The sequence below is a fragment of the Ambystoma mexicanum genome, chromosome 3p, assembly GCF_040938575.1.
Source record: "Ambystoma mexicanum isolate Mex_15411 chromosome 3p, UKY_AmexF1_1, whole genome shotgun sequence".
NCBI classification, from domain to species: domain Eukaryota; kingdom Metazoa; phylum Chordata; class Amphibia; order Caudata; family Ambystomatidae; genus Ambystoma; species Ambystoma mexicanum.
The window spans coordinates 526,586,680-526,612,286 of record NC_090925.1 but is presented as its reverse complement, the minus strand read 5'-3'; the positions used below and the strand labels follow the sequence as shown (position 1 = coordinate 526,612,286).

Genomic DNA, 25,607 nt, shown 5'->3' with positions numbered 1-25,607 from the left:
CCTTTCCATGGTGGCCATCTTGGTAAAAGATTCTCCCTCCCGCCCCCCCACTCATGCCGGGTGTGTGTCTATCCCCTCCCGCCCACCCCCCACTCATGCCCCATGTGTCTCTCTGCTGTTGCCCCCCACCCCCTGCTCATGCCCCGTGTCTCTCTCCTGTTACCCCCCCACCCCTCTCTCGTGCCCTGTGTCTCTCTCCCGTTACCCCCCACCCCTCTCTCGTGCCCCGTGTCTCTCTCCCGTTACCCCCCACCGCCTCTCATGCCCCGTGTCTCTCTCCCGTTTCCCCCCACCCCCCTCTCATGCCCCGTGTCTCTCTCCTGTTTCCCCCCACCCCCCTCTCACGCCCCCTGTCTCTCTTCTGTTACCCCCCACTCCCCTCTCATGCTCCGTGTCTCTCTCCTGTTACCCCCCACCCCCTCTCATGCCCCGTGTCTCTCTCCTGTTGCCCCCCACCCCCGATCTTGCCCCATGTCTCCCTGCTGTTTCCCCCCACACCCGCTCATGCCCCATGTCTCTCTCCTGTTAACCCCACCCCCTCTCATGCCCTGTTGTGTTCTCTTTATACACCCCGCCTTCCCTTTCCATGGTGGCCATCTTGGTAAAAGATTCTCCTTCTTGCACCAGGATTTGGGAAGAAAAATCTTTTTTTTTAACCACCTGGGGTTCCCACTTTGAGGACCTAAGATGCTAGTGGTCTTCATCTATTGAAAAGGATGTTATGGTGACGTTGCACTAATAAAAACCTATGAAATGCAGTAAAAAAACTTTGTTAAAGGGACGTTATGGTTCCAAGTAAAACCCTTGAAATTCGCCAGTTATGGTAAGCTAAGCAACCATAACTCGCGCCACCACCGTGCACTGCTAAGACTAACACCCACGACATCAAAGATGACATCACAAATGTCATTGATGACATCACTGATGACATCACATGTCTGGCTCACTTTTTTCTTTTGCCGACAAATCTAGGCCACATGGTTTTCTTCAGTAACAGTCAGAAACTAAAACATTTATTTTATTTGTAGACGTATCCTTCAAGGAGGTTCTTACAGTAATTTCCTTAGAGTCCAGTCACATCATATGAATCATATGCATAGGGGAAGACACAAGCTTGAAAGACAGCAATCCTTTTTGTGCATAAATATAATCAATAGACTTATCAGCACTTTGATAGTTCTGTTGTTTTTTTATGGCTGTACTTTCCCTGTATATGGTCATATTTGTATACATTGTACTCTCACTACTTTCCTTAGGGTCCAATCACATCAAGTGATACATATACATAGGGTAAATAGCAGCTTTGAAACAGCAATCATTTATTTGCATGAAAATAACCAGTTAGGTTATGAATTGTTTCTGCTACTACTTGTGCTTTTTTGCTAACTTCACTTTCCCTGTATATACCCATATTGGTATGTGTTCTTGTCTCTTTGTGTTTTGTCTATAGTAATGCAATTATGTAATACATGGGTTTTATTAGCTACTTCTTACATATTTCACAGTACACAAAAATCTATTAAGAAAACAATTATTTAATTATTCAACATATTAACATTACGAATATTATACCTTCATCTTGTACGCTGCACACAATGCTATGTTTCTGTATGAGTAGCTTAGTATACTAGATAGAACCCCATAACAGAATGCTATTTATATCAATGCATCGTTCAATGCACTAATTCGGGTATGATATTTATTGCAATGATCCTTGACACTTGTTTCGCAACATCATAATAAGAATCCCTTGTACACATATTTCATGAAAAGTACATACACATGTGATGTCATCAGTGATGTCATCAATGACATTTGTGATGTTTGATGTCCTGGGTGTTCGTCTTAGCAGTGCACGGTGGTGGCGCGAGTTATGGTTGGTTGCTTAGCTTACCATAACTGGCGAATTTCAAGGGTTTTTCGGTTTTACTTGGAACCATAACGTCCCTTTGACAAAGTATTTTCACTGAAATATATATATATCTCTCATAACGACTCTCAGAGACCCAGATGCCCACTACCATGTGGCTCCTCATTGAATGTAAATATGTTTATAGTATTGCCTTTAGTGTACGTGTTCTACCCTTCCTATATGGCGTGATACGTCCGGCACTGTAACCCTAGCTGGACCTCACCCCACTGTATGTAACTAAGCTTTGCAACCCTCTTGCTGCCTTTGCGCCTGGCTACCCTTGGGTTAGGTGCGCATTACAAATAAATATATATATATATATATATATATATATATATATATATATATATATATATATATATATATATATATATATATATATATATATATATATATATGAGAATGCATTACTTACCGTAAAAGCATTTCTGATGGTTGTATCTGCTTAGATTCACATGCTGTGCATAGGTCCGACATCCAGTGGTCACTGCGGAGTATTGCATTTTGTTTTTCGTAGTCCAAAAGGGGACGTCGACCAGGCGTGTCTGAAACACTATCCCTATAGTGACGTGCGTTGTACCCACAATCCCTCACGCGTCGAGGTCCCTCTGTTTGTATTTTTTCTGCCCTGAGGGAGCCTTCTAGACGTGAGTGAGTACAGAAAGAGAGAGAGATATATAAAGGAAGTCTATGTTCCTTCCATCCGAGCGGGGAGGAAGGGTGGGCGCATGTGAATCTAAGCAGATACAACCATCAGAAATGCTTTTACGGTAAGTAATGCATTCTCTTCTGATGTTTGTTAATCTGCTTAGAATCACATGCTGTGCATAGACTAGCGAGCAGTACCCGGAGTTGGCGGTGGGTTATGAGAAGGAACAGTAGAGAAAAGGTGTCGTAATACTGCCTGTCCCACCTGGGAGTCAGATCTAGAGTGTGTATCTAGACAGTAGTGTTTTGTAAAGGTGTGCACAGAACTCCAGGTAGCCGCTTTGCAGATGGACTCAAGGGGAACATTTGCAATGAATGCTATGGATGCCCCCGTGCCTCGAGTAGAGTGTGCTCTTGGCTTAAAGGGTAGTTCTCTCTTAGCAAGAGTATAGCAGAGAGTGATGCATTGAACAATCCATCTAGAAATAGTGGATTTTGAAACCGCATCTCCTTCTCTTCCTGCTGCCACCGAGACGAAGAACTGATTAGTCTTCCTCAATGGTCTGGTTCTTTCCATGTAGAACATGACCGCCCTGCGTACATCAAGTGTGTGCAGAGTCCTTTCTCCCAAATTGGAAGGATTTTGAAAGAACGTTGGTAGTTCTATAGACTGGTTTACGTGGAATTTAGAAATAAATTTCGGAGCAAACCTAGGGTGAGTGCGTAGAACCACTTTATCTTTGTGAACTGTAACAAAGGGGTCTAGAATAGAAAGAGCCTGAAGTTCACTTACTCTCCTGATGGAGGTGATAGCTATTAAAAAAGCAGTCTTAAGAGTAAGATGTTTAAGGGATGCTTTGTGCATGGGTTCGAATGGAGAGCCCATGAGTCTGGTAAGTACCACATTAAGGTCCCATCCGGGAGCAGGGTCAGCTATCGGGGGGTGTATTCTTTTTACTCCCTCCATGAATGCCTTTATAACTGGGATCCTCCACCACGACACTTTGAGTTGGGAGGTGGTGTATGCAGAAAGTGCCGCTAGGTGGACTTTAATGGAGTTAAACACTAGGCCTGAATCCAAGAGATGGGTCAGGTATAGTACCACATGTGTGGGAGAGCAGTCAATAGGGTTGATGCTTTTACTCCTGCACCAGATGACAAATCTCTTCCACTTGCTAGAATAGCAGTGGCGAGTGTTCGGTTTTCTGGCTTCCCTGAGGATGTCCATGCATCTTTGCGGGAGTTGTAGATGTCCGAACTCTATGACCTCAGGAGCCAAGCTGCTAAATTCATGTTCGGGGGGCATGGGTGCAGAGTCCTGCCCTTGTTCTGAGATAGCATGTTGTACGGGCAGGGGAGTTTTACTGGGGGAGATAGAGACATCTCCATCAAGTGAGCGAACCATGGCTGTCGGGCCCACATTGGGGCCACCAGTATCATGGTCACTTGTTCCTGGTGCATCTTGTGCACCACCTTGTTGAGAAGGGGAGTCGGGGGAAAAGCGTAAACAAATTTCCCTGACCATTGCATCGATAGACCGTTCCCCTTGGATTGGTTCTGGGGGTACCTGGAGGCGTAACTTAGGCATTGAGAGTTCTCCAGGGTTGCGAACAGGTCTATTTCTGGGAATCCCCATTGTGTGAAGACGTCGAAGACGATGTCTTCGTGCAGACGCCATTCGTACTCTTCGGGCAGGGGGAAATCTCTGCTGAGTCTGTCTGCCAGCAGATTGAGTTCCCCGGGTACATGTAGTGATAGTAGGAACATGTCCTGTTTGAGAGCCCACTTCCATATATTCTGGGCCAGTTTGGACAAGCCTGGAGAGTGGGTGCCCCCCTGCTTGTTGATGTAGTACATGGCTGTAGTGCTGTCCGTAAGGACCATTACTGTCTTGCCTTGTAGGTGTTCTTGGAAGGCTTTTAGCGCCTTGAATACCGCTAGTAGCTCCAGTAGATTGATGTGTTTGGATGCTACGTTCGGAGTCCACACTCCGTGAGCAGTCTGATGGGATAGGTGAGCACCCCATCCTGTGAGGGATGCGTCTGTGGTTAGAGTGGCTTCCGCCGCGGGTGTGGCAAAGGGTTTTCCTTTTTCCATGTTCCCCTTTGTCCACCACTGTAGCGAGAGAACCAAGGCCTGCGAGACCACCACTAGATCGTCCCATTGTCCGCTGGCCTGACACCACTGGCTGTTGAGCCACTCTTGCATTGGGCGCATGCGCAGGCGCGCGTGAGGTACCAAATAAATACACGACGCCATCATTCCTAGCAAGCGCATTGCTTTGCGTACCGTCACCTCTCGGCCGGTCACATATTGGGGGATCTGAAACAGCATGTTTTGGACCCTCTCTTTGGAGGGGAAGACGAGGCCGTCCCTTGTATGAATTAGAGCCCCTAGAAATTGTTTGATTTGACTGGGGTCTAGACTGGACTTCTTTTCGTTGATGGAGAAGCCCAGTTGGAACAAAAGGTCTACCGTCTTTTGGGTATTGGAGAAACATGTTTCGTAGGAGTCCCCTGTTATGAGCCAGTCGTCGAGGTAAGGGTAAACTGGGATGGACAACCTGCGCAGGTGGGCCGCAGCCACTGCCAGTACCTTTGTGAATACCCTTGGTGCTGAAGCTATACCGAAGGGTAGCACCTTGAACTGGTAGTGTTTGCCCTCTATCATGAACCTTAGGTATTTTCTGTGCGCTGGCAACATTGAAATATGAAAGTATGCATCTTTCATGTCCAATGTTGTCATGTAATCTCCCTGTGAAAGCAGCGGGATCACCTCCTGTAAGGTCACCATACGAAACTTTTGGGGTTTGATAAACTTGTTCGCTGGGCGCAGATCTAATACAGGGCGCATGGTTAGATCCTTTTTGGGTACAAGGAAGTACACTGAATAAATACCTTCCGTTACCTGAGATAGAGGCACGACCTCTATGGCTCCTTTTTCCAGCAGTTGTTGTACTTCTTGAAGAAGGATGGCAAGATGTTCCGGCGTCAACCGCCGTCCCCTCGGGGGTCTGTAGGATGGGGAACTGTTGAATTCGATACAGTATCCGTGGGCTACGGTGGAAAGTACCCAACGGTCTGACGTTATCTCCTCCCATGCAGGAAGAAAGGATGTTATCCGGCCCCCGACCGGTGTTGCATGGGAGGGGACGCGAATCTTCGCGTCACTTGGAGTTGTTGGGGGCTTGGGAGCCTCTGGGGGTGGATCCCCGACCTCTCCCTTTGCCCCGGCGTTGGCCTCTTTGGCTGTACTGCCCACTATTGGCTTGGTAATTGGTGGCAGGGTATTGCTGATGGTGACCTTGTTGTTGTTGCCGTTGGCCACGAAAAAAGCGCTTGTTGCCATAGCCGCGTCTGGTAGTGGGCTTAGAGATCTGGTCAAGAGTCTTGATAGTGTCGAACTCTTTTTTGGCCATCTCTAGGGCTTCATCTACCGCTTTTCCGAAGAGGTTGGCGTCCTCGACAGGTTTATTTATTAAAGACGCCTGTGTCTCCGGTTTAAAGCCCGAGTTGCGCAGCCATACATGGCGCTTTAGGAGTATTCCTTGTACCAGGGAACGTCCTGCTGTTTCTGCCGCGTCCAGAGAGTTTTTTACAATGCTCTGGTTCACTTGTGTTCCTTCGCCAATAGTCGACAGTAGGCGTGTACGTAAAGGCTCCGGTGCTTCCTCTGCGTCTTTGCGCAGTTTGGCCCACTGCGCGTCTGCGTAGCTCGCAAGCAAGGAATTGTTGTTGGCAATTCTTGCTGAGAAGGCAGCCGAGGAAGTAACTCTTTTTGCAAGGGCATATAGCCTCTTGCCCTCCTTGTCAGGGGGTGCCTCACTGGTGGAAAGTGGTACCCCTGCCCTCTTTCTAGTATTAGATACAACTAGGGAGTCCGGTATGGAATGTCCCCTAATGTAGAGCGGGTCTGAGGGTGAAGGAGCGAAAAGTTTCTCAATCCGTGGATTGACCCCTCTGATCAATGCGGGAGTGGACAGCGACGGGGTGATCCTCCTTTTAACTGAGGCGAGGAGTGGAATGGTCTGGCTGACCGGGGGTTTTTCTTTAATGACTCTTTCTACAAAGTCTAATTCTGGAGAGAGTTCTCCCGTGTCCAGTTCGAAATGCGCTGCTGCTCTGCGCAACAGTGCATTGAAAGTAGGCTGATCGTCAATTGGAGACGTGTTCCTAACTGGAGAATTATCCGGAGGAGTTAGATTTAGGGCATCAGTGTCGGAACACACTGATGGTGATTGTCAGGGGTGCGAAGGTCCTCCTCCTGGGCTAATCCCGAAGCCTTCTTCTATAATGTCTGTTCTGTCTTCTAGACATTCCTCCTGGTTCTGTCCTTCGTTGTCCATGAAATCATCTTCTTCCTCGAAGTATTGTTCCTCCCCAGTGAGGTCATATACATCTTGGAAGTCTGAGGCTGTGTCCAGCAGGGGATCGACCAGCCTCGGTTTTTTGGCTCTGGGGTCGTCTTGAGGCCCTTCTCTAGTTCTTCTGAGAGTTAGAGGGGCCTGGGTACTCATAAACTTTTCCATCCTCTCCATACAGAGGTGGAGTCTCTCCATAGTTTCATGGGGTACCCCAGAGCGGTCTAGCGGGGGAAAACTCGAGTTGTCTACCTCGAAATGGCTCGACCTCTCCCAAAGCGTCGAGGAAAGTGTCCCGTCGCCCTCCTCAAAACCCTCAGGTGTGTCGGGAGACTCCCTGACTGAAGGGGGTAGTCCCTGCTTTCCTTCGGGTGTTTTCGGCGTATCCTTTGATCTATGCGTAACGCTCGACGAAATCTTCGGCGTACGCTTTTGGGCGTCGGCTACAACGATCCTGGCTAAGCTATCGGCGACATTCTTGTCGGCGGAAGTTTGAGTTTTCGACGCTATGGGTATCGAGCGCTGTACGGCGGTCTGCGCCTTCTGTTGATGCGCACCGGCCGATGGTTTGGTGGTGGCGCCCTTGTTTGCCGAAAGCCCAGTCGCAGGTCGCAGCTGCGGTTGCGAGAGGGGCTTCGAACCCGAACGGTCCGAGGAGGCCGCCGGTGGAACCTGCGTCTCCTTGGGCGCCGAAGCTCTCTTCGACTTAGACGAAGAAGAGCCATGGGTTGTGTGCTTATCTTTATGTGAATCTTTGTGTGCGTCAGTGTCGCCGGGGTGTTCATCCCCATAAGCAGGGCGTGAGCCGAGCCCGTCGGGGCCGGGGACAGACGACGAAGCGCGTAAGCGCTCCTTAGAGGGGGTTTCGACTTCCGTGGCGGAGGTCGTGTCATCGCGTTCCTCGTCACTGTCGGTGGTAGCAGCGGCGGGTGAACCTTCGGCCTTCGACATCGCGTAGGCCGCCCACCTTTTAACCCTACGGTCTTTTAGAGTTTTAGGCTTCAGAAGCCGACAAGCCGCGCACCCTTCCTCTTTGTGATCGAGGGGCAAGCAGCGGTTACACCGTGAGTGCTTGTCCTTCCAAGTGAATTTGCCTTTACAAAGTGGGCAAAACCTAAATGGTGTCCTCTCCATAGCAGAGGCAATAAATCGCGATAAACACCCCCAGGGAAAGGAAGGGGAAAGGGAAAGGCATTCTCAGAAAGACCCAGAGATGTCCCACGACCCCACTCTCCCTACTGTATGTGGCCAGCGAGGCCAGGCCACGTGTTCGGCAGCGCCGAAGATTTCCTCCGCTCGACCCTCCGTCGACGATTTTGCTCGGCGGAGAACAGCTACACTGCGTCGAGGGAGTGCTGTATTAATCTTCGTAGAAGAAACGACCAAAGGTCGAGGGTTGCAATGTCTCTCGAGGAGCTCCGCGTGAAGGCGACCAGAAGCTGGGCGGAAAAAAACAATCTGAGGGACCTCGACGCGTGAGGGATTGTGGGTACAACGCACGTCACTATAGGGATTACTCACCGTAATCGTATTTCTGATGCTTGTATCTGCTTAGATTCACATGCTGTGCATAGGCCGACATCTAGTGGAAGCTGCGGAGTATTACAGTTTGTTTTTCGAAACTCGAAAATGGGCGTCGACACAGGGCATGCCAGTAATACTATCCCTAGTGTGACGTCCACTGTACCCAAGATCCCTCACGCGTCTAGGATCCTCAGATTGTATTTTTTCTGGCATGAGGTAGCATGAGGAGTAGCGTGAGTACAGATAATCCAAGCAGATAGACAGAAAAGTAAGACTACAAGCAATCATGCGCCTTCTCTCGGAGGGAAGGAAGGGTGGGTCGCATGTGAATCTAAGCAGATACAAGCATCAGAAATACGATTACGGTGAGTAATGTATCCCTTCTGAGGCTTGTGGAATCTGCTTAGATCACATGCTGTGCATAGATTAGCGAGCAGTACCAGAAGAAGGAGGTGGGATGTGAGAAGGGTCATGAGCAAATAAGTGTCTTAGAACCGCTTGTCCCACTTGTGTATCTGCCTTGGAATGGGTGTCAATGCAGTAATGCTGAGTAAAAGGGTGAATAGAGCTCCAAGTAGCTGCTTTGCAAATGGTGTCAAGGGGAACAGGAACATTTGCAATGAAAGCCAGAGTGGCCCCAATGCCTCTAGTAGAGTGGGCTCTTGGCGTAAAAGGCAGAGTCTTTTCAGAGAGTGAGTAACACAGCTGGATACAGTTAATAATCCACTTCGAGATGGCACCTTTAGAGACGCGATCCCCCTCTCTGCCTGTAGCTACGGAGACAAACAGTTGATCTGTTTTCCTTAGCGGTCTTGTTTTATTTACATAGTAGAGGACCGCCCTACGCACATCTAGGGTGTGTAGTTTCACCTCAGCAGAACTTTGCGGGTTCTGGAAGAAAGCCGGAAGCTCTATGGACTGGTTTACATGGAATTTTGATATAAATTTAGGTGAGAACCTAGGGTGTGTACGTAAAACCAGTTTGTCTTTATGGATAGTAAAGAAGGGATCCTGCACTGACAGAGCCTGAATTTCACTGACCCTTCTTATAGAAGTAATAGCTACTAAGAAGGCCGTTTTATAAGTCAGGTGTTTGAGACTGCTTTTATGCATGGGTTCGAAAGGGGGGCCCATGAGCTTGGCTAGCACCACATTAAGGTCCCAACCTGGTGGTGGGTTTGAAATAGGAGGGTGAAGTCTCTTTACTCCTTCCATGAAGGCTTTAACTACTGGTACTTTCCACCACGACACCTTGCTATGGGAAGTGGTGTAAGCCGAGAGGGCTGCCAGGTGTACTTTCAGTGAGTTAAAAACCAATCCTGCATCTAGCAGGTGGAGCATGTATGTAACAATGTTGGAAGGAGTGCAATCAACCGGGTTGATTTGTCTACTCTGGCACCAGATAACAAACCTCTTCCACTTGTCAAAGTAACAGTGCCTTGTGTTTGGTTTCCTAGATTACTTTAGGATGTCCATACACCTCTGTGGCAAATTGAGATGTCCAAACTCTATGACCTCAGGAGCCATGCTGCCAGGTTCATTGAGTTGGGTTGCTGGTGCACTGTTTGACCTTGGTGCTGGGACAGTAGGTTGTACCAGGCTGGAAGTTTGATGGGCTCGCACACCGCCATCCTGCGTAGGTGTGGGAACCACGGTTGTCTAGCCCACATGGGAGCAACTAGGACGAGCGTCATCGATTCCTTGTTCATCTTGTTCACCACTTTCCTGATGAGAGGAGTTGGTGGAAAAGCGTACGCAAACATCCCTGACCAGTTCATCCACAGGGCGTTCCCCTGGGAGTCTGGTTGGGGGAACCTGGATGCAAATCCTGGGCTTTGTTTGTTTTCGCTTGTGGCGAATAAGTCTATAGTGGGGAAACCCCACTGAGAGAAGAGATCTTCTACGACCTCTCTGTGAAGAACCCATTCGTGTTCCTCTGGGAGGGAGTCTCTGCTCAGAGCATCCGCTAGGGAATTGAGCTCCCCTGGAACATGTTGCGATGACAGGAAGATGTTCCGTCTGAGTGCCCATATCCAGATTTTCTGGGCAAGCTTGGGCAGATTTGGCGAGAGAGTCCCTCCTTGCTTGTTCAGGTAGAACATGGCTGTAGTGCTGTCCGTCCGGATTTGCACTGACAGGTTTAGTAGATGGGGCTCGAACGCCTGAAGCGCTCTGAATACTGCCAGAAGCTCTAGCAGGTTGATGTGGTTCTTGGCCACTGAGTGAGACCAGAGACCCTGTGCTGTGTGGTGGAGATGGTGAGCTCCCCACCCCGTCAGACATGCATCTGTAGTGACTACTGCCTGTACTTCGGGATCGTAAAAGGGTTTCCCCTTTGCGAGATTCTCTCTTGTCCACCAGTGGAGGCTTTGTACCAGTGTTGGCGAAACGACCACTAGATCGTCCCACTGACCACTTGCCTGAGACCACTGTTTCGCCAACCATTCCTGCATGGGACGCATGTGCAGGCGCGCGTGGGGGACCAGGTAAATGCATGACGCCATCATGCCCAGTAACCGCATTGCCTTGCGTACCGTTATTCGTTGACCGGACTGATAATGCGGAATTTGCAGTAGTATATTCCGAATTCTTTCTTCTGAAGGAAAGGTCAACCCCTCCTGGGTATCCAGGATTGCTCCTAGGAATTGTTTTGAGGTGCTTGGCACTAGGCTTGACTTCTTCTCGTTGATTGAGAAGCCTAATTCATGGAGGAGGTCGATAGTCCTTTGAATGTTTGTCCTGCAAATTCCTGGGGTTTCCCCCGTTATGAGCCAGTCGTCCAGATAAGGGTACACTGGGATTGCCTCCCTGCGTAGGTGTGCAGCTGCCACCGCCAGTACCTTGGTGAATACCCTTGGTGCTGAAGCTATCCCGAAGGGCAGTACCTTGAATTAGTAGTGGCGACTGTCCACCTTGAAGCGCAAGTACTTTCTGTGCGCTGGGAACATGGAAATATGAAAATAAGCATCTTTCATATCCAAGGTTGCCATGTAATCCCCCTTTTTTAGGAGGGGGATTACCTCTTGTAGCGTGGTCATACGAAATTTTTGGGGCTTGACATACTTGTTGGCAGGTCGTAAGTCCAATACTGGGCGCATTGTCAAGTCTTTCTTTGGCACAAGGAAGTAAGTTGAATAAATACCCTTGTTTACCTGGTGTCCCGGGACGAGTTCTATCGCGTCCTTTTGTAGAAGAATGCTGATCCCCTCGAGGAGAATCTTCTGATGTTCTAGGGAGTGTACTTTTTGTCGTGGAGGATGGTTCCGGGGACGCTGCAGTAGTTCTATACAGTACCCTGTGGATACTGTTGACAGCACCCATCTCTCTGAAGTGATCCCTTCCCAAGCCTGGGTGAAGTTTGAAATGCGTCCCCCTACTGGGGTTGCGTGAGAAGGGACCCTGAACTGAGCGTCACTGCTTTGGTGGAGGCGTGCCGCCTCCCTTGCTGGGGCTGCCTCTGCCTTTACCACGACCTCTCCTATTACCTCTGCTGTAACCCTGGGTAGACTGTTGGTTGTTGTTCCACTGTGTACCCTGCCCCTGGGAATAGTTGGATCCTCTCTGGGAATTTTGGCCGCGTGGGCGACGAAAATTACTATTCCCTCTCTGGTTGGGGGGTTTATTGGTTAACTGGCCAAGGGATTTGAGTGTCTAGTATTCGTCCTTGGCATTTTTCAGTGCGTCTTCGACCGCCTTCCCAAACAACAGATCGGCTTCCACCGGTTTGTCTAACAATGATGCCCGAGTTTCTGTCTTAAAACCAGACTGCCGTAACCATGCATGTCTCTTGATAACAGTACCTTCTGCTATCAATCTGCCTGCGTTGTCCGCGGCGTCAAAGGTTGCTTTCAAAATGCAACCAGACACGGCTCTACCCTCTGCGGAAATCCGAGCTAATTGGCCCTTTAACGGTTCAGGAGCAGAGGCTATGAGAGCCGCGACTTCTTCCCACTGATGGCAGTTGTAGCTGGCCAACAGGGTGGTGGAGTTAGCAATCCTTGCTTGATAGGCGGACGTTGAGGCTACCTTCCTGCCGAAACCGTATAGTTTTTTGCTCTCCTTGTCGGGAGGAGCTTCTGACGAAGACAAGGGTGTTCCAGCCCTCTTACGAGTGTTGGTAACAACTAGGGAGTCTGGCTTCAGATGTCCTCTTATATAGAGAGGGTCAGACTGAGCTGCCCTGAAAAGTTTTTCAACCCTGGGATTGACTGCTCTGGTGAGGTTTGGGTTCACCAGGGACGGATCTATTCTTCGCTGAATGGATTGAAGGATAGGGATGGTCTGGGCAACCGGCCTCCTTTCTCCCACTAACTCTTCTGCAAAGTCCCTTTCCTCCTGTACACCGTGGGTGTCAATGTGAAAATGTTCTGCTGCGCGAGCGAGAACCTCATTTAGGAGGGGCTGGTTATCGACCGGGGAGTCGGTAACCGGGGCTTCGTTCTCTACCGGGGAATCTACTCTGTATGTTTCCGGGTCATCCTCTTCTTCTTCCTGGTCCTCATCATCCCCATAGTATCCCGTCCCGGTTTGCTCCTCTATCATCTCAAACTCTTGGTCCCCACCAAAGGAAGCCTCTCCTTGATACCGAGAGTATGGTGTTGCGTAAGGTTGTACCTCGAAGGGTTCAGACCTCATCGGGGTTTCAAACCGGGCCTTCTTACTCGGGGGGATAGGATCAGTAGAGCCTGAGGGTGTGGCCCCTTGTGGATCATATGAGAGGAAATGTTCAGGATTTTTATCATAAAAATCAGCCAAGGAAGACATTCTTGACATGACCCTATCTATGTCTTCACTGGACCATTTTTTGGAACTGGGAATGACTTTCTCAGCAAGTCTATGGGATTTATCCTGAGTAGCTTTGCTGGTTGTGGACCTATCAGCAGACCTGGACTTGTCTGTCTGTTTAGGGGGGTTGGAGTGTCTCACAGGTGTGGAAGAATGTACAGGTAGTTTCTTCTGCTGTTTTCCCCCCTCCCCGTGCGTAGAAAAATGTTTTCCCTGTCCCTTCGTGGCTCCGGAGTTCTTCGACGCCTGGCGTCGAGGATCGGGAGAGGTGTCCCTGTCCTTCGAGCGTGGGGCCTCGCTGGTTTTAATTGCGGGCTCCGTCTCCTGGAGCGCGGCCTGGGGGTGGAAGTCGTCTTCGTCTTCTGACGATCGAACTTCTGTTAGCCTAGGGAGCGAGGCACTATTGGCAAGAGTGGATGATTGCCTGGCGTCATGCGGCGATCTCGATCGAAAGCGTCCAGAGGACACCGAGTCGGACCGTTCTGTCTGTGCCTCTTTCCGAGAACTCGACGTCGTCGACTCTCGGTTGGACTTAGTGTGTTTAGTGTGTGTAGTATGTGAAGCGCTTGCGTCGCCGGGGGTCTTCCCCATAGCCGCCCTGCCGGACGACCTTCCGAGGTCGGGGCCCTGCGCTCGGCTGTCTTTCGACGCCGTAATGCCCTCGCCGTCCGAAAGTACGGCGTTGCTGCCATCGCTGAAGGCGCCCTCCGCTGCCATGGCCGCCTGCCTGGCGTGGTGGGCCCAACGCTTCGTCGAACGGTCCTTAAGTGTCTTAGGTTTAAACCTACTACACGCTCTGCAGTTCGCTTCGGGGTGGTCCCTCGGCAAGCAGAGATTGCACATGGCGTGCCTGTTGACCCAATGGTATTTGCGGTTGCCTTCGGGGCAGAATTGAAAAGGGGTACCCTCCATACGCACCTTGAGGCAGCGGGCTGTTAAGTGTAGGAAATATATAAGGTGTACCTATATATCAAGAGTGTAGAGTATGTACCACCCCCCACTCTCCCTACCTGCAGGGCCGAGGCCAGCGGCCTACCAGGCCCGGGCCGAGGCCAGCGGCCTTCCGAGGCCCAAATCCGTCGTGCAGCAGCTGACGGTCGATTTCTTCTCCAGCCAGCGTCGAGTGTCGAAGTTCGACGTTGGGGTGGGGAAGGATGTGAATAGATTATTATTTTATAATTTTAGCAAAAGTATGGCTAAGACCAGGGGACTCCGCAAGATGCTTCCGACCAGTATGGCAGAAAAAAACTATCTGAGGATCCTAGACGCGTGAGGGATCTTGGGTACAGTGGAAGTCACACTAGGGATAGTATTACTGGCACGCCCTGTGTCGACGCCCATTTTCGAGTTTCGAAAAACAAACTGTAATACTCCGCAGCTTCCACTAGATGTCGGCCTATGCACAGCATGTGATCTAAGCAGATCCCACAAGCCTCAGAAATATAATTATATATATATATATACACACACACACATATACACACACACACATACACACACGATAATACAAATCCTGGCAGGTTGTCTAACACAAAAATGTGATTTAAATAAATTCAATGCTAGGATTGAATAATGTTGAATTTTATGTTTGATGAATCAGCCTTGTATCTAGCTAACATGATATTATGAGAAAGTTATAAAAGTAGATTATGAAACCTTCTGGATACATTATTCATGTTAGGATTCCCCCTGCACCCCCACGCCCCCCCAAGGCACACCCCTCAATGCAATACACCAGTGGACACAAAACAAGATGGTCCGTTCCATCAGGTAAGACCTCTGTAACATGCCTACAGCCAAAAGCTTGCTTGGGTTGGGAGACATCAATCTCTCAAATTTGAAAAAAGGTCCGACGGCTCCAACTCGACTATTGACAGCTCACTAATCAAACTAGACAATCTTCCAATGCACACCCAAGTCCACCATCGATCATATATTCCTATCTTCCACCCTGTTCTCCTCTACTCAACAATCTCTATTCCTACCCCACACTTCCATCTCAATCCCTGATCTGTCACCAAACTAAATTCAAGCCCGACTCCAAGATCCCCTGTCTCAAACAAGTAAACTGATCACCCCAAGCACTTGCTCAGGCTCACTCCAATTAACTCGGCTTGTCCAAATTCAACTCTACACATCTTACTGCATTTTAAATGATCACTACCCTGCCCACTCCTTCACACCCTTAACAATGCATCCTCCCACCCCAACCATGCCACTGGTGAGGACAACGATGTGTTGCTATTTTATTTTTTTACTATGGTATTTACTGAGCATATCCCTAGCTTCAAGAAGCAACAGAGCACTTTACAGAAGTATACAACTGTACAGATAAACATCAGGGGGAGGGGGGTATGAGTAGGATGCAAAGGGGCACAGAGAAGTGATAATAGCTGTGGCGGAGAGGACCGGGTGGTGTCTAGCGAGGCATGTGGCATGAGGGGTGACGTTATGGCCTAGGTGGAGGAAAGACTTCTTGAATAGGTGGGTCTTGAGTTATTTTCTGAATTGTAGAAGTGTGGGGGATAGTCTGATGCAGATGGGAAAAGAGGTACAATAGTCTTAGGGCATAGGCAGAGAAGGCTTGTTTTCTAATCCTTTCCTTTTTTGCAGCAGCCGATTTCAAGTCTCCACGTGTCCTAGCTTCTGGTGGTGCACTGTCCACCGGAGATGCAGAGTTTCTCCGGGAGGTAGCTGGGTGACTGGAGGGCGACTCCCTTATGGATGATGCAGCAATACTTGAAGGCGATTTGTGGGAGCTAGTGGCGGTCGATATGGGTTGGAGGTGATGTGGTCCTATCTGCATATACCCTTCAGGAGGTGTGTAGGACACAAGGGCGGACGATAGGAGGCCTACAAGGAGTACATTGCCCCCATCCAGGGGGGACAGGAACAGTGCTTGAATGGTGGATCTTAAGCTGTCTGGAGGAAGGAATGGTTTGACTTTCAGCAGGGGGGAGATCCGATACCATGCAATCTGAGTTTTCTTAGCTTTGCGTGTCTTGAAGGAGAGGTGTTTGTCGATGTAGAACATGAGTGACTTGGCGAAGGAGGTTAACCCCTCAGAGTTCATGGTTGATAGCCAGGTCTGCATGTCTGGATGTTTGGTGAGGAGTAGGAATTTGGTCTTGGAGGGCGTGTGGGGGTGGGGACGGAGGCGAGCTTCACTGGACATCCAAGTCTGGATAACCAAGAGCCAGGTTTCGAGCCTATGGATGTCCTTGATGGAGTCAATCTTCCGGGTATAGCTGTGTTACGTCAGCGCATCAGTGGCTGTGGATGTTTTGTGCATTTAGGAGCACTCCCAGCAGCTTCATGTATAGATTGAAAATCACTGGGGTCAGGATGGAGCCCCGAGGGACTCCAGAGGTGACAGGTAGCATTGGCGATGTAGAGGAGTCCATCTGAAAAAACTGCTGGCTGTTGGCGAGGTAGGACTTGAACCAGTGGCGGACAAGGTTGCAGATTCCCATGGGCCAATGTAGGGTGTCCTTAAGTACCTTGTGGTCTACTGTGTCAAAAGCAATCAAGAGGTCAAGCAGAACCAGGAGGCAGGGGTGGCTATCATACAGGATGTTGAGGGCGCTGTCAATCACCTGTATGGTTGCAGTCTCCGTGCTGCATCTGGGTCTGCACACACATTGGTAGGTTTGCCAGAGATTGTTGGTGTCGATGTGTTGCTGTAGTTGTGCAGCTACTGCGTTCTCAATGATTTTATCTAGGAAGGGAAGATGGGTGATGGGGCAATAGTTACCTAGGTTGTCGGGATCCAGAGTGGGTTTCTTTAGTAGAGGGAAGATTTGCCCTGTCTTTAGCATCGATGGGAAGGCGCCTTGAGTTGGGGTGTGGTTGATGATCTCCAGGTAGGGAAGGAGAGCTTCTGCAGGGAGGGTCTTGAGGATGGATGCTGGCAGGATGTGATCTGTATACAATGTGGCTTTGAGGGTGGCCAGGGTGTCTACCAGGTCCTCTGCCGAGTGTGTCTTGAATGTTGTCCCGCGTGTGGAGATTTCACGAGGGAAGCGCAGAGGGTCTGTGGATGCAGAGCCGATATCTATGTGCTGGCAACTCTTGCCGATGAAGGTTTTGATGGGGTGGTGGATTTTTCAGTGGAGTGTGGTATGGGAGGGTAGGAGACAAAACTCTCAAGAGGGCTCTGCATTTGCTGTCAGCTTCTGCTATGGTTTTCTGATAGGAGGCCTTGGCTGTATTGATTAGTTGTCAGCAGGTTGCTCAAAGTTCCTTGAGGAATGCCAGGTCAGATGTGGTCCTGGAGCGGCAGCAGGTTCTCTTGTTTCCAGATGACTCTCTTGGCAAGGTTTCTTGCTTGTACCAGGGTGCTGACAGTTTCGGTTTGCAGGTGCATTGTTTCAGAGGCGCATGTTAGTCGATGGAAGCTGAGCAGGTGGTGTTGAGTGGTTCCAGGAGGGGAAGTTCGGTTGGTGGTGTTTGGTCCATGCAAGATGGAGGTTGGCAAGGTCTTCTGTGAAGGCTTCCACCGGGAAGGACCTGAAGGTTTGTCTAATGGAAATGCAGGATGTTAAGGCAAGGCAAGGTGGTCAGACCAGTCAAGCAGGGGAAGAGAGCAGTAGTGGAGGTAAGGCAGTGCAGTGATGATTAGGTTGTGTGCTGTGTGAGGCTGAGGGCGTCAAGAAGGCTGAGGAGAGCTTCCCTCATCGGTTTGGTGGCCTTGTTGCTTGGGAGGTTGAAGTTGCCTAGGAAGATGTTAGAGTGCGTGAGGGACATTGTGGTGACCAGGTCGATGAAGTCTCTGATGAAGGCAGTGTTGTGTTTGGGTGGTCACTGGGGAGTGCAGGAAATGGCAGCAGAGGACTTCAAAAAGGAGCCAATGTTGTTGGTGCAGGGCCACGAGATGACTGCAAGGCCTCGCCTTTTCAGCCAGTATCTGTGTTAGATGCTGTAGCCGTAGGGGACAATGAGATGTAGGATGTGGACGGTGTCAGCCAGGTCTCAGAGTGAAGATGGCATCAAGGACATAGTAATAGAGTCAATACAAACAGAGATTCTCCCACTCTTCTCACTGTCTCCCCTCCCCCCCCCCCCCCCCCGAGTTTCACACATACACCCATTTCTCTACTATAAACAAAATGGGTGTGTGTAACACCATGTCCACCCTTTAATCTCTGCCACCTCCTGCCTCATTCTTCCCTTCTCCCATCATCCCCAGTTCCCCACAGTAGGTCTACCGTCCTTTGCCCTGCAAACACATGCCATCACTTGCACATCCACTCAACTCTTGGCCTCATTCAACCTCGCTCACAACTAGTATATTTCCAGACTGTTGTACAAAACGGGCTGTTTTGTACCTCTCCTAAAAATGAAAAACCCAACTCAATACCCCAAAAACACAACTCATCCAGAATTCACACTAGTTCCCTATCATGCTCGATATGGTGGTCTTCAAAAAGCATGATCAGTTATCTTGAGATAGTCACTTGTTGCCCCCAATCCTTAGGCTTCCTTGTGGATAACAATCTTTATCTTATTTATCTGTTTGTAATGCTCCGGAGCCCGCAGGCATCATGGTGCAGAGGAGAAGGAGGAAGGGCGAAACCAATGCCAAAAGAAAAAAGCCTAACATTGAGTTTATTTGAACAAAGCGGTCTTCAAATCGCTTCCTCAACGTAGTTAGGTTGCTACCGGTACACAGATTCTTCAGGAGATTATTCCATACCAGGGCTGCCTTTGTCTAGAAGAGATCTGCCCATGCCTCTAACCAGTTTTCTAATAGGTATGATCAACCGTATAGCATTGGTAGACCTTGTGGTTCTCTCAGGTTTAAATGCATTAAATAGAATATCTAGGTGCATGCCCATGACATTTGTGTACAATCGTGCCGACAATGTAGCAAATTGTAGCCTCAACAGGGAGCCAATGTAGGTTTCTCCTGTGGATCGATATTGGCTTGTGCCGGTGTACATTTTTCACGATGCGTACAGCATAGTTTTGCACAATCTGACGTTTCCCCAGACTATCCTTACTTGCACCAGCTAACAATGCTCCACAATAGTCGATCCTAGGAATCATTAAAGCACAGACTAGCATGGTGCAGTTGGCTTCAGAAACATAAGGTTTCACCAACCGGAGTCATCTCAAGTAATAGAGTTTTGCTGGTGACATTATGTACATGAGCATCTGAGCTCAAAAATGCTTCGAGAGCTACCCCTAAGGTTTTCACTTTGGCCACTGTGCTAATGCAATGTTTATCAATAAAAAATCCAGAGTACTTGCTGTCTAATTTTGAGTGTGCTGGTGATGATCCTAAAATAGAAAGCTCTGTCTTTGCAGCATTTAGGCACATGCCATTAGTTGCCATCCAATTTTGAATGGATTTGTAGATCAGGGAGATCCTCTCTGCATAGCTTTCATAACCAGCACATAGATAAACACACTCCCAGTTTTGTCAAAAGTCATAGTGGACGGCAATATACATTAAAAAGGGCTAGTGATAGGCATGCGCCTTGCGGCACCCTGTATCCCAATCGCTCTGGTTTAGAACAGACTTCTCCCCAAACAACTTTGGACATTCTATTTTGAAGAAAGGTTTTAAACCAAGTGACTGCATCACCAGAGCAATTGCCAACATCCTCGAATCTATCCAAGAGCCTATCATGGTCCACAAGGTCGAAGGCTGCTGAAAGATCTAATAGCATCAACAGCCCCACCTTGCTGTTGTACATTATTTTCAGCATTTCATCTTGCAGCTCCAGTAATGCACTTTGTGCCATGAAAAGACCTAAACCCCGATTGCCTAGGATGATAAGGCTTCAGTCCTTTTCAAATGTTGTTGAAGTTAAATAGTGGCGCTATTTCCATCAAAAAGGGCACATTTGTAATGGGCCTGTAGTTCGTATACGCCCTAGGATCCAGTCCAGTTATTTTTATAAGCAGTGTCACTGACACATTTTTCAGTGAGTCCGGCATTAGATTATCTTTAAAGTATGCATTAATAAAGCTAACTAAAAAAGGGAGGAAAAAGCTCAATATTAGCAAGGACGATTTGAGAAAGGAGAAACTCACCTTCATATGTAGTGGGTCTTATTTTATTAAGGACTTGCCCAAGGTTTCCTTAGGGATAGCTTGAAAAGTGAAAGGTGGGATACCCGCCTTGCTTATGTCCTCTATACCCTGACAGGAATTCTTATGTCATGGCCCAGGTTGTCCTTAATTTGGGCATGGGTCGCGACGACCTTATCCGCTTCCTGCACTGCTTCACAGTCAACCTCTTGTTACCGGAGGATCTCAAAATGTTTTCTAGAATAGTTTTTGGATGCATTAATTTGAGAATCAAAGTATTTCTTTTTAGCCACTAGGATTTCTCTAAGATATAGCTTCACCAGAGACTTGCAGGTTTCTTTATTTATCGGTGTCTGATCTTTTTGCCACTTTCAGCTCTCCTTTTTCTCGTTTCCGAGCAGTTAGAGCCGGGGAAAACCACCTCCGATTGTTGGCCTTTTCTCCGAATGCACTGGTGAGCGCCACCTTGTCCAGATAATTACCAAGGGCCTTCTTGAATTCTAAAACCAGGGAAACTCGCGAGGCACCATCCAAAATTAGAGTCCATAAATCCTATAAGGCAGTGTTCCAAGTCGTCATGGTGAATTTTATTACAATCTCTATTGTTGACTTTTTTCAGAACATTTTTCGGAGTCACAGTAAATGTCAAGTTAAATGTCATAAAGCAGTGCTCTGACAAGATACATGGATTTACATATTATGGACAGGACAACAGATTCTTCATGGTGACCTAGTCCAGCACGTTACCCATATTGTAGGTAGAATCGATGCCTTATTACATACAAACTCATTTATCCCAAAAATCTGTTCAACACGGAAAGCTTCCGAGTCCTGCGGAATTCCAAGCCACCTTTTTAAATGCCCTAACACACTAGTGGAATTATTAGGTTTATACAAGGAGGACAAGATGCCTGCCAATTCCTCATAAAATAGAAGGTTGATACAAAAGCACAAAATTTCACGCAACTGTTTGGGGGAGGCATAGTTTTGAGCAAAATAATTTCATATCCCATGCATGAGATGGGTATTGAAATAGTTAAAATGTTCACGTGCCAAAATAGCCACTCCCCCACCCTTCCCACACTCTTGTTTTTGCAATAGAACATGTACCCGTTGGGTGTCACCAGCTGAATGTTTGGACCACTGGAGTGGCACAACCACGTTTCTGTGTGACACATAATGTCTATTTCTTGGCCCAATATATAGTCCCGAACATTCATAACATGCTTGTCTAATGTAATTTTCACAGAATTAGAATTATAGTGTGTCTGTAGTTTATAGGGTCCTGTATAGCGGAATCTGTGCCAACTGGACTGCATTCATATGGGACAGGAAGGGGTACTTGCAACATAGAGCAGAACATACCAGCAACAAACCAGGGGTATAAGCGGCAAGGTAGGCGGTCAGCGCTGGCACGTATCTGCGGGAAACTCACGCAGACTTGCTTGATCCCGATGCGCCTGTCCCCAGAAATAAGCCGCTCACTAAGCTAGTGTCAAAGGGAATTGTAGTTCCGGTCGACGGGATATGTCACGCTCCGCCTAAGAAGCAGATCAACCTCTAGAAATACGGCGGCCTGGCTAATTACAAATAACTAAAAGTAGTTCAAATTCTAAAATCAAATCTAGATATTTAAATACAAAGCAAATATTTATCTAAAACCTAGTGAGCAAGTTAAATACAAAGAACACCCTCAAAATAATATGTTAAACCAATAGGGTAAAAGACAGCACATACATACAACACATTGCGAAAAAGGCTGTAATGTCCTAGTTCAGGATGTCTCTAGTTAGCAAGACCAATCCCTTCCTACCACCCCAGGACTTACAAACGGGGGCACATGCCCGAGTGATCGTGCATACAGATGCAGGTAACTTCCTCTTTGCAAGGCTAAAAGCGCACCATACACGTGGCACATCACACCACTGCTCACCTCTTCTACAGCTCTGGGAAACGTGATTACATCACTGCTACCTTGCACCAGGACACTGGCTCACCCTCTCGGCTAGATCTGATTCAAAACAGTGTAGTTCATCTACAGGGCATCCAATGGCACCACTCTGATCTACCCAACAGCCAAACTAAATGCATCGGTGGCACATGGTCATCTCACAGTGACACCATCATGGAACCTGAACTGGTATGCAAGGAGAAGGGAAAAAGAAAAAGTCCTCATACTATGCTACCGTCTGCTGGAAATCCATCCTGGTGGCAATCCAGACTGTTCCAAGTCTTTTAGTTTAGGGGATAACAGAGGATGTGGCTCTTCCAAAAGTACTATGGAAGAACCTAGATACCAGCCATCTTGTGCACACCCACTCCTCCCTACCCCAAATAACGATATTGTACTGTGATAATTATTAAATATTTACTTGAGGACTACTTAAATACTCACCACCAAGGTTACGTTTTAGGACCTGTACAGTGCTCCGTTGCTCTAGATCTAGGTTAGTGCTACAAAAATCAAAAATATAAAACACTCCAGTTGCCAATTCCCTTACCACTGCCCATCTCCCTCACCTCTCTTCAATTCTCATCCCTCTAAATCTTTCTGCTGCCTTGGTCACTGGATTATACCTCCTTGGCTTAAAGAACACCATACTTGACTGGCTATCCCATCTCTTACCACTCCTCACGTCCCACAAGAGCACCACCTCCAGAGTACCCCTTCCTGTGAGCCTTGAAGGATCAGTCCTATGCCACTGCCCTTCACCTTATACACCTTCCCTGTTGGAAAGCAAAGGTCTTCATTTGACCTTAACAATCAGCTCATTGCTGACGATACTCATCTCCTCACTCTCCTCTCCTTCCCCTTTGCAATATCCAAACACATAACCGACCGCCATCCGCCAGTGATAGTGCTGCACTGCCTCACGCTAAACTCTTCAATGTCAGAAGTCATCTTTCTCTTTGGTTCAAACGCCAACCCTACTCTCCCACCTCTTTTACACCTAACCACCATGGCTAGCAACCTTGGGGTTCCCTTCAACAGCGACCTGTAACTACTAGCAACTGCCTCCACAGCCAGACTCAACCTCCTAAACATTACAAAATTCAGGACACACCAGTCAACTTAAGTGGTTCTCTGAACTTGTGCTCAGAAAACTGGACTGCTGCGCAGACCTACTTCTCTTCTCTATTGCTGCCCTCAACAAAGTCCTCAACTTTGCAACAAGAACCCTTTTCAACCTACCCACTCTCCCCCACACCTCTACTTATAATCGCAATGATGGATGGCTCTCCATGTAAAATTCATACGCTTTAAATTCCTGTTACTGGTCTCTAAATCCATCCGGTTCTATGCGATATTTCTGCATTTTGAAGGTCTAACACCAACAAGACGGACTTATTTTGGTTGTTTTGGTGGCGCGCCCAATAATCACATATTGGGCCCGACCCTCTCCTGTGCTGGTAGGTTTTTTAGTTAAACCTCCCTAAATCCCAGAGTCCCCCTTTCATGCCCCTTCCCTCCCCTGCACCACATTTAACCTTTATACATTAACACCATCCAATACATTTTAACTACACCCGCGCCCCCTCCCATTCCCACTACAAACATTCACCCAACTCTCAAATACATGTACACACACACCAACACCTTACTTCAACAACATCCCTCGTATGAGTCTCAGGGAGTAGCTGTCATTCCCAAGATGGCCGTGCAATGAGTGGAAGGCAGCATCAGATGGAGCAAGGTAAGTGCAGGGGGTTAGGGTGGAGGAGGTTTGATTATGGGCTAGGGAGGTGGGTGAATGGGGTTGAAAACTCGAATTATCAATTTTAAAATCTGTCTTTCTAAATCGATCTTTTTCCGATTAATAAAAAACGATATTTTCACTTAATACAATCCATCCATGGTCTCCACCACTACTCCTCTATACTCTCCCTCTCCTACTTTCCCCTCCTTGTCCCTTCACCATCCATCAGTTCCCCACCTTCTCCCACTTTTGCTCCCTTCTCCTTGCATTACTCACTCTAGCCAGCAAAGCAGTCTTTTCCGTTGCTAGCATGTGGTGTTGGAGCCCCATTATTTTGAAGAGTTCCACTGAATGAGCCCACCCACAACCCCACCCAACGGCCTCTTACTCAAACTAACTTCCCAACCCACCTCCCTTGCATTCTACCCTCAGGAGTACGCCATGTAATTTCTAAACATAAATACTGGCCATAGGCTATCAATTTCGGAAATGATTTAATGCCTGCTTGCCCAGTCCCTAATTTATGTTCCCGTCACCCCTTCACCAACCGGTATGTCATGCAATTCAACAATGCTCTTCTGTAATGGCGCTTTGCCCGAGGACTGCCTCGGCTCTGTTATTGCCTATACTGCAAGTCATTTTTGTTCAAAATGGCACTGTTCTTATTATAAATACATCCAGATGTTAGTCCTCATTTTATGCAGCAAGGATCCTCACCTTTTGGTGCAGCCCTTCAACAAACCATTGATCGCCCAGGAAGTTGCAGGCCATATCCACATCACCGTTATAAATCAGGACCCTGTATTTCTAAGAGACAAAATGTTTTTTTTTGTTAATACATCAATGCCTACTGCAATCTATGCTTGACCCCAACCCCCCAGAGGCTCCCACTCACCATAGAGCTTAGCAATTTCAAGTACTGCTTCTCCAGGCTCATCACAATGCGCTTGTACCCCTGGTACACCTGTAAACTGCACAAAATCACAGCACCATCAGTCCAGGTAAAATCAAATACACAGCAGCAAGTGACACATGTAGAGAGAAATGTGGAGAGGAGCAGGCCAAAGATGACCATTCACCCAGCCATTGACCCGTCATGTCTGCTCTCTCCTGAGAGAGAGAAGCGATCAGGGCAAAAGAAATATCCACAGACAGAGACCAATATTAAGCTGCTACAGACTCTCCAAGAGGTGCTGTTTGTTTTACCTGCAGACATCCCAGGTTGGCGCCTCAGGGGGGATATGCAGGGCTTTCCTCACATATGCGTTATTTAGGAAGGTTCTGGAAGCAGTGCTGTTCACACAAGGCGGGTCCATTCTCACCCGCTTTGGAGACCTTGATAAATGAAGCAGCTTCTGTGGGTAACAGAACAGGCATCTTAGAAAAGGGTCGATGGCAACAGTGCAAGCTGTAGGAGGAGCTGCCAAAACATGTGCCAGTCATGCAGGAGCTGCCACAACTTGTTGCTACAACCACTAAACGCTGCCAGCGAAGGTGAAATATTCTCTACCAGCAACACAATGAAGGCATCACAACCTTTTAATGCAAGTGGGGCACCAACACACAACCTCTACTGGGTTTAAAGTGCGGCTACTGCAACATCCACTGGTTGCATAAGGGGATGCTGAAACTTCTACAGGAC

The 25,607-nt window shown here is 48.2% G+C and overlaps 1 protein-coding gene across 3 annotated transcripts in view; it reads right to left on the bottom strand.

Annotated features, from left to right (window-relative positions):
* Positions 1 to 25,607, bottom strand: part of CTSA (cathepsin A) — a 56,209-nt gene that overhangs the window by 6,920 nt on the left and 23,682 nt on the right. For all 3 annotated transcript variants that reach the window (XM_069651235.1, XM_069651236.1, XM_069651237.1), the window contains exons 11-13: positions 25,172 to 25,320; positions 24,861 to 24,936; positions 24,683 to 24,772 (exon numbers count right to left, since the gene is read on the bottom strand). In XM_069651235.1, the coding sequence (XP_069507336.1) occupies positions 24,683 to 24,772; positions 24,861 to 24,936; positions 25,172 to 25,320 (315 nt within the window). The remainder of the gene's footprint in view (positions 1 to 24,682; positions 24,773 to 24,860; positions 24,937 to 25,171; positions 25,321 to 25,607) is intronic.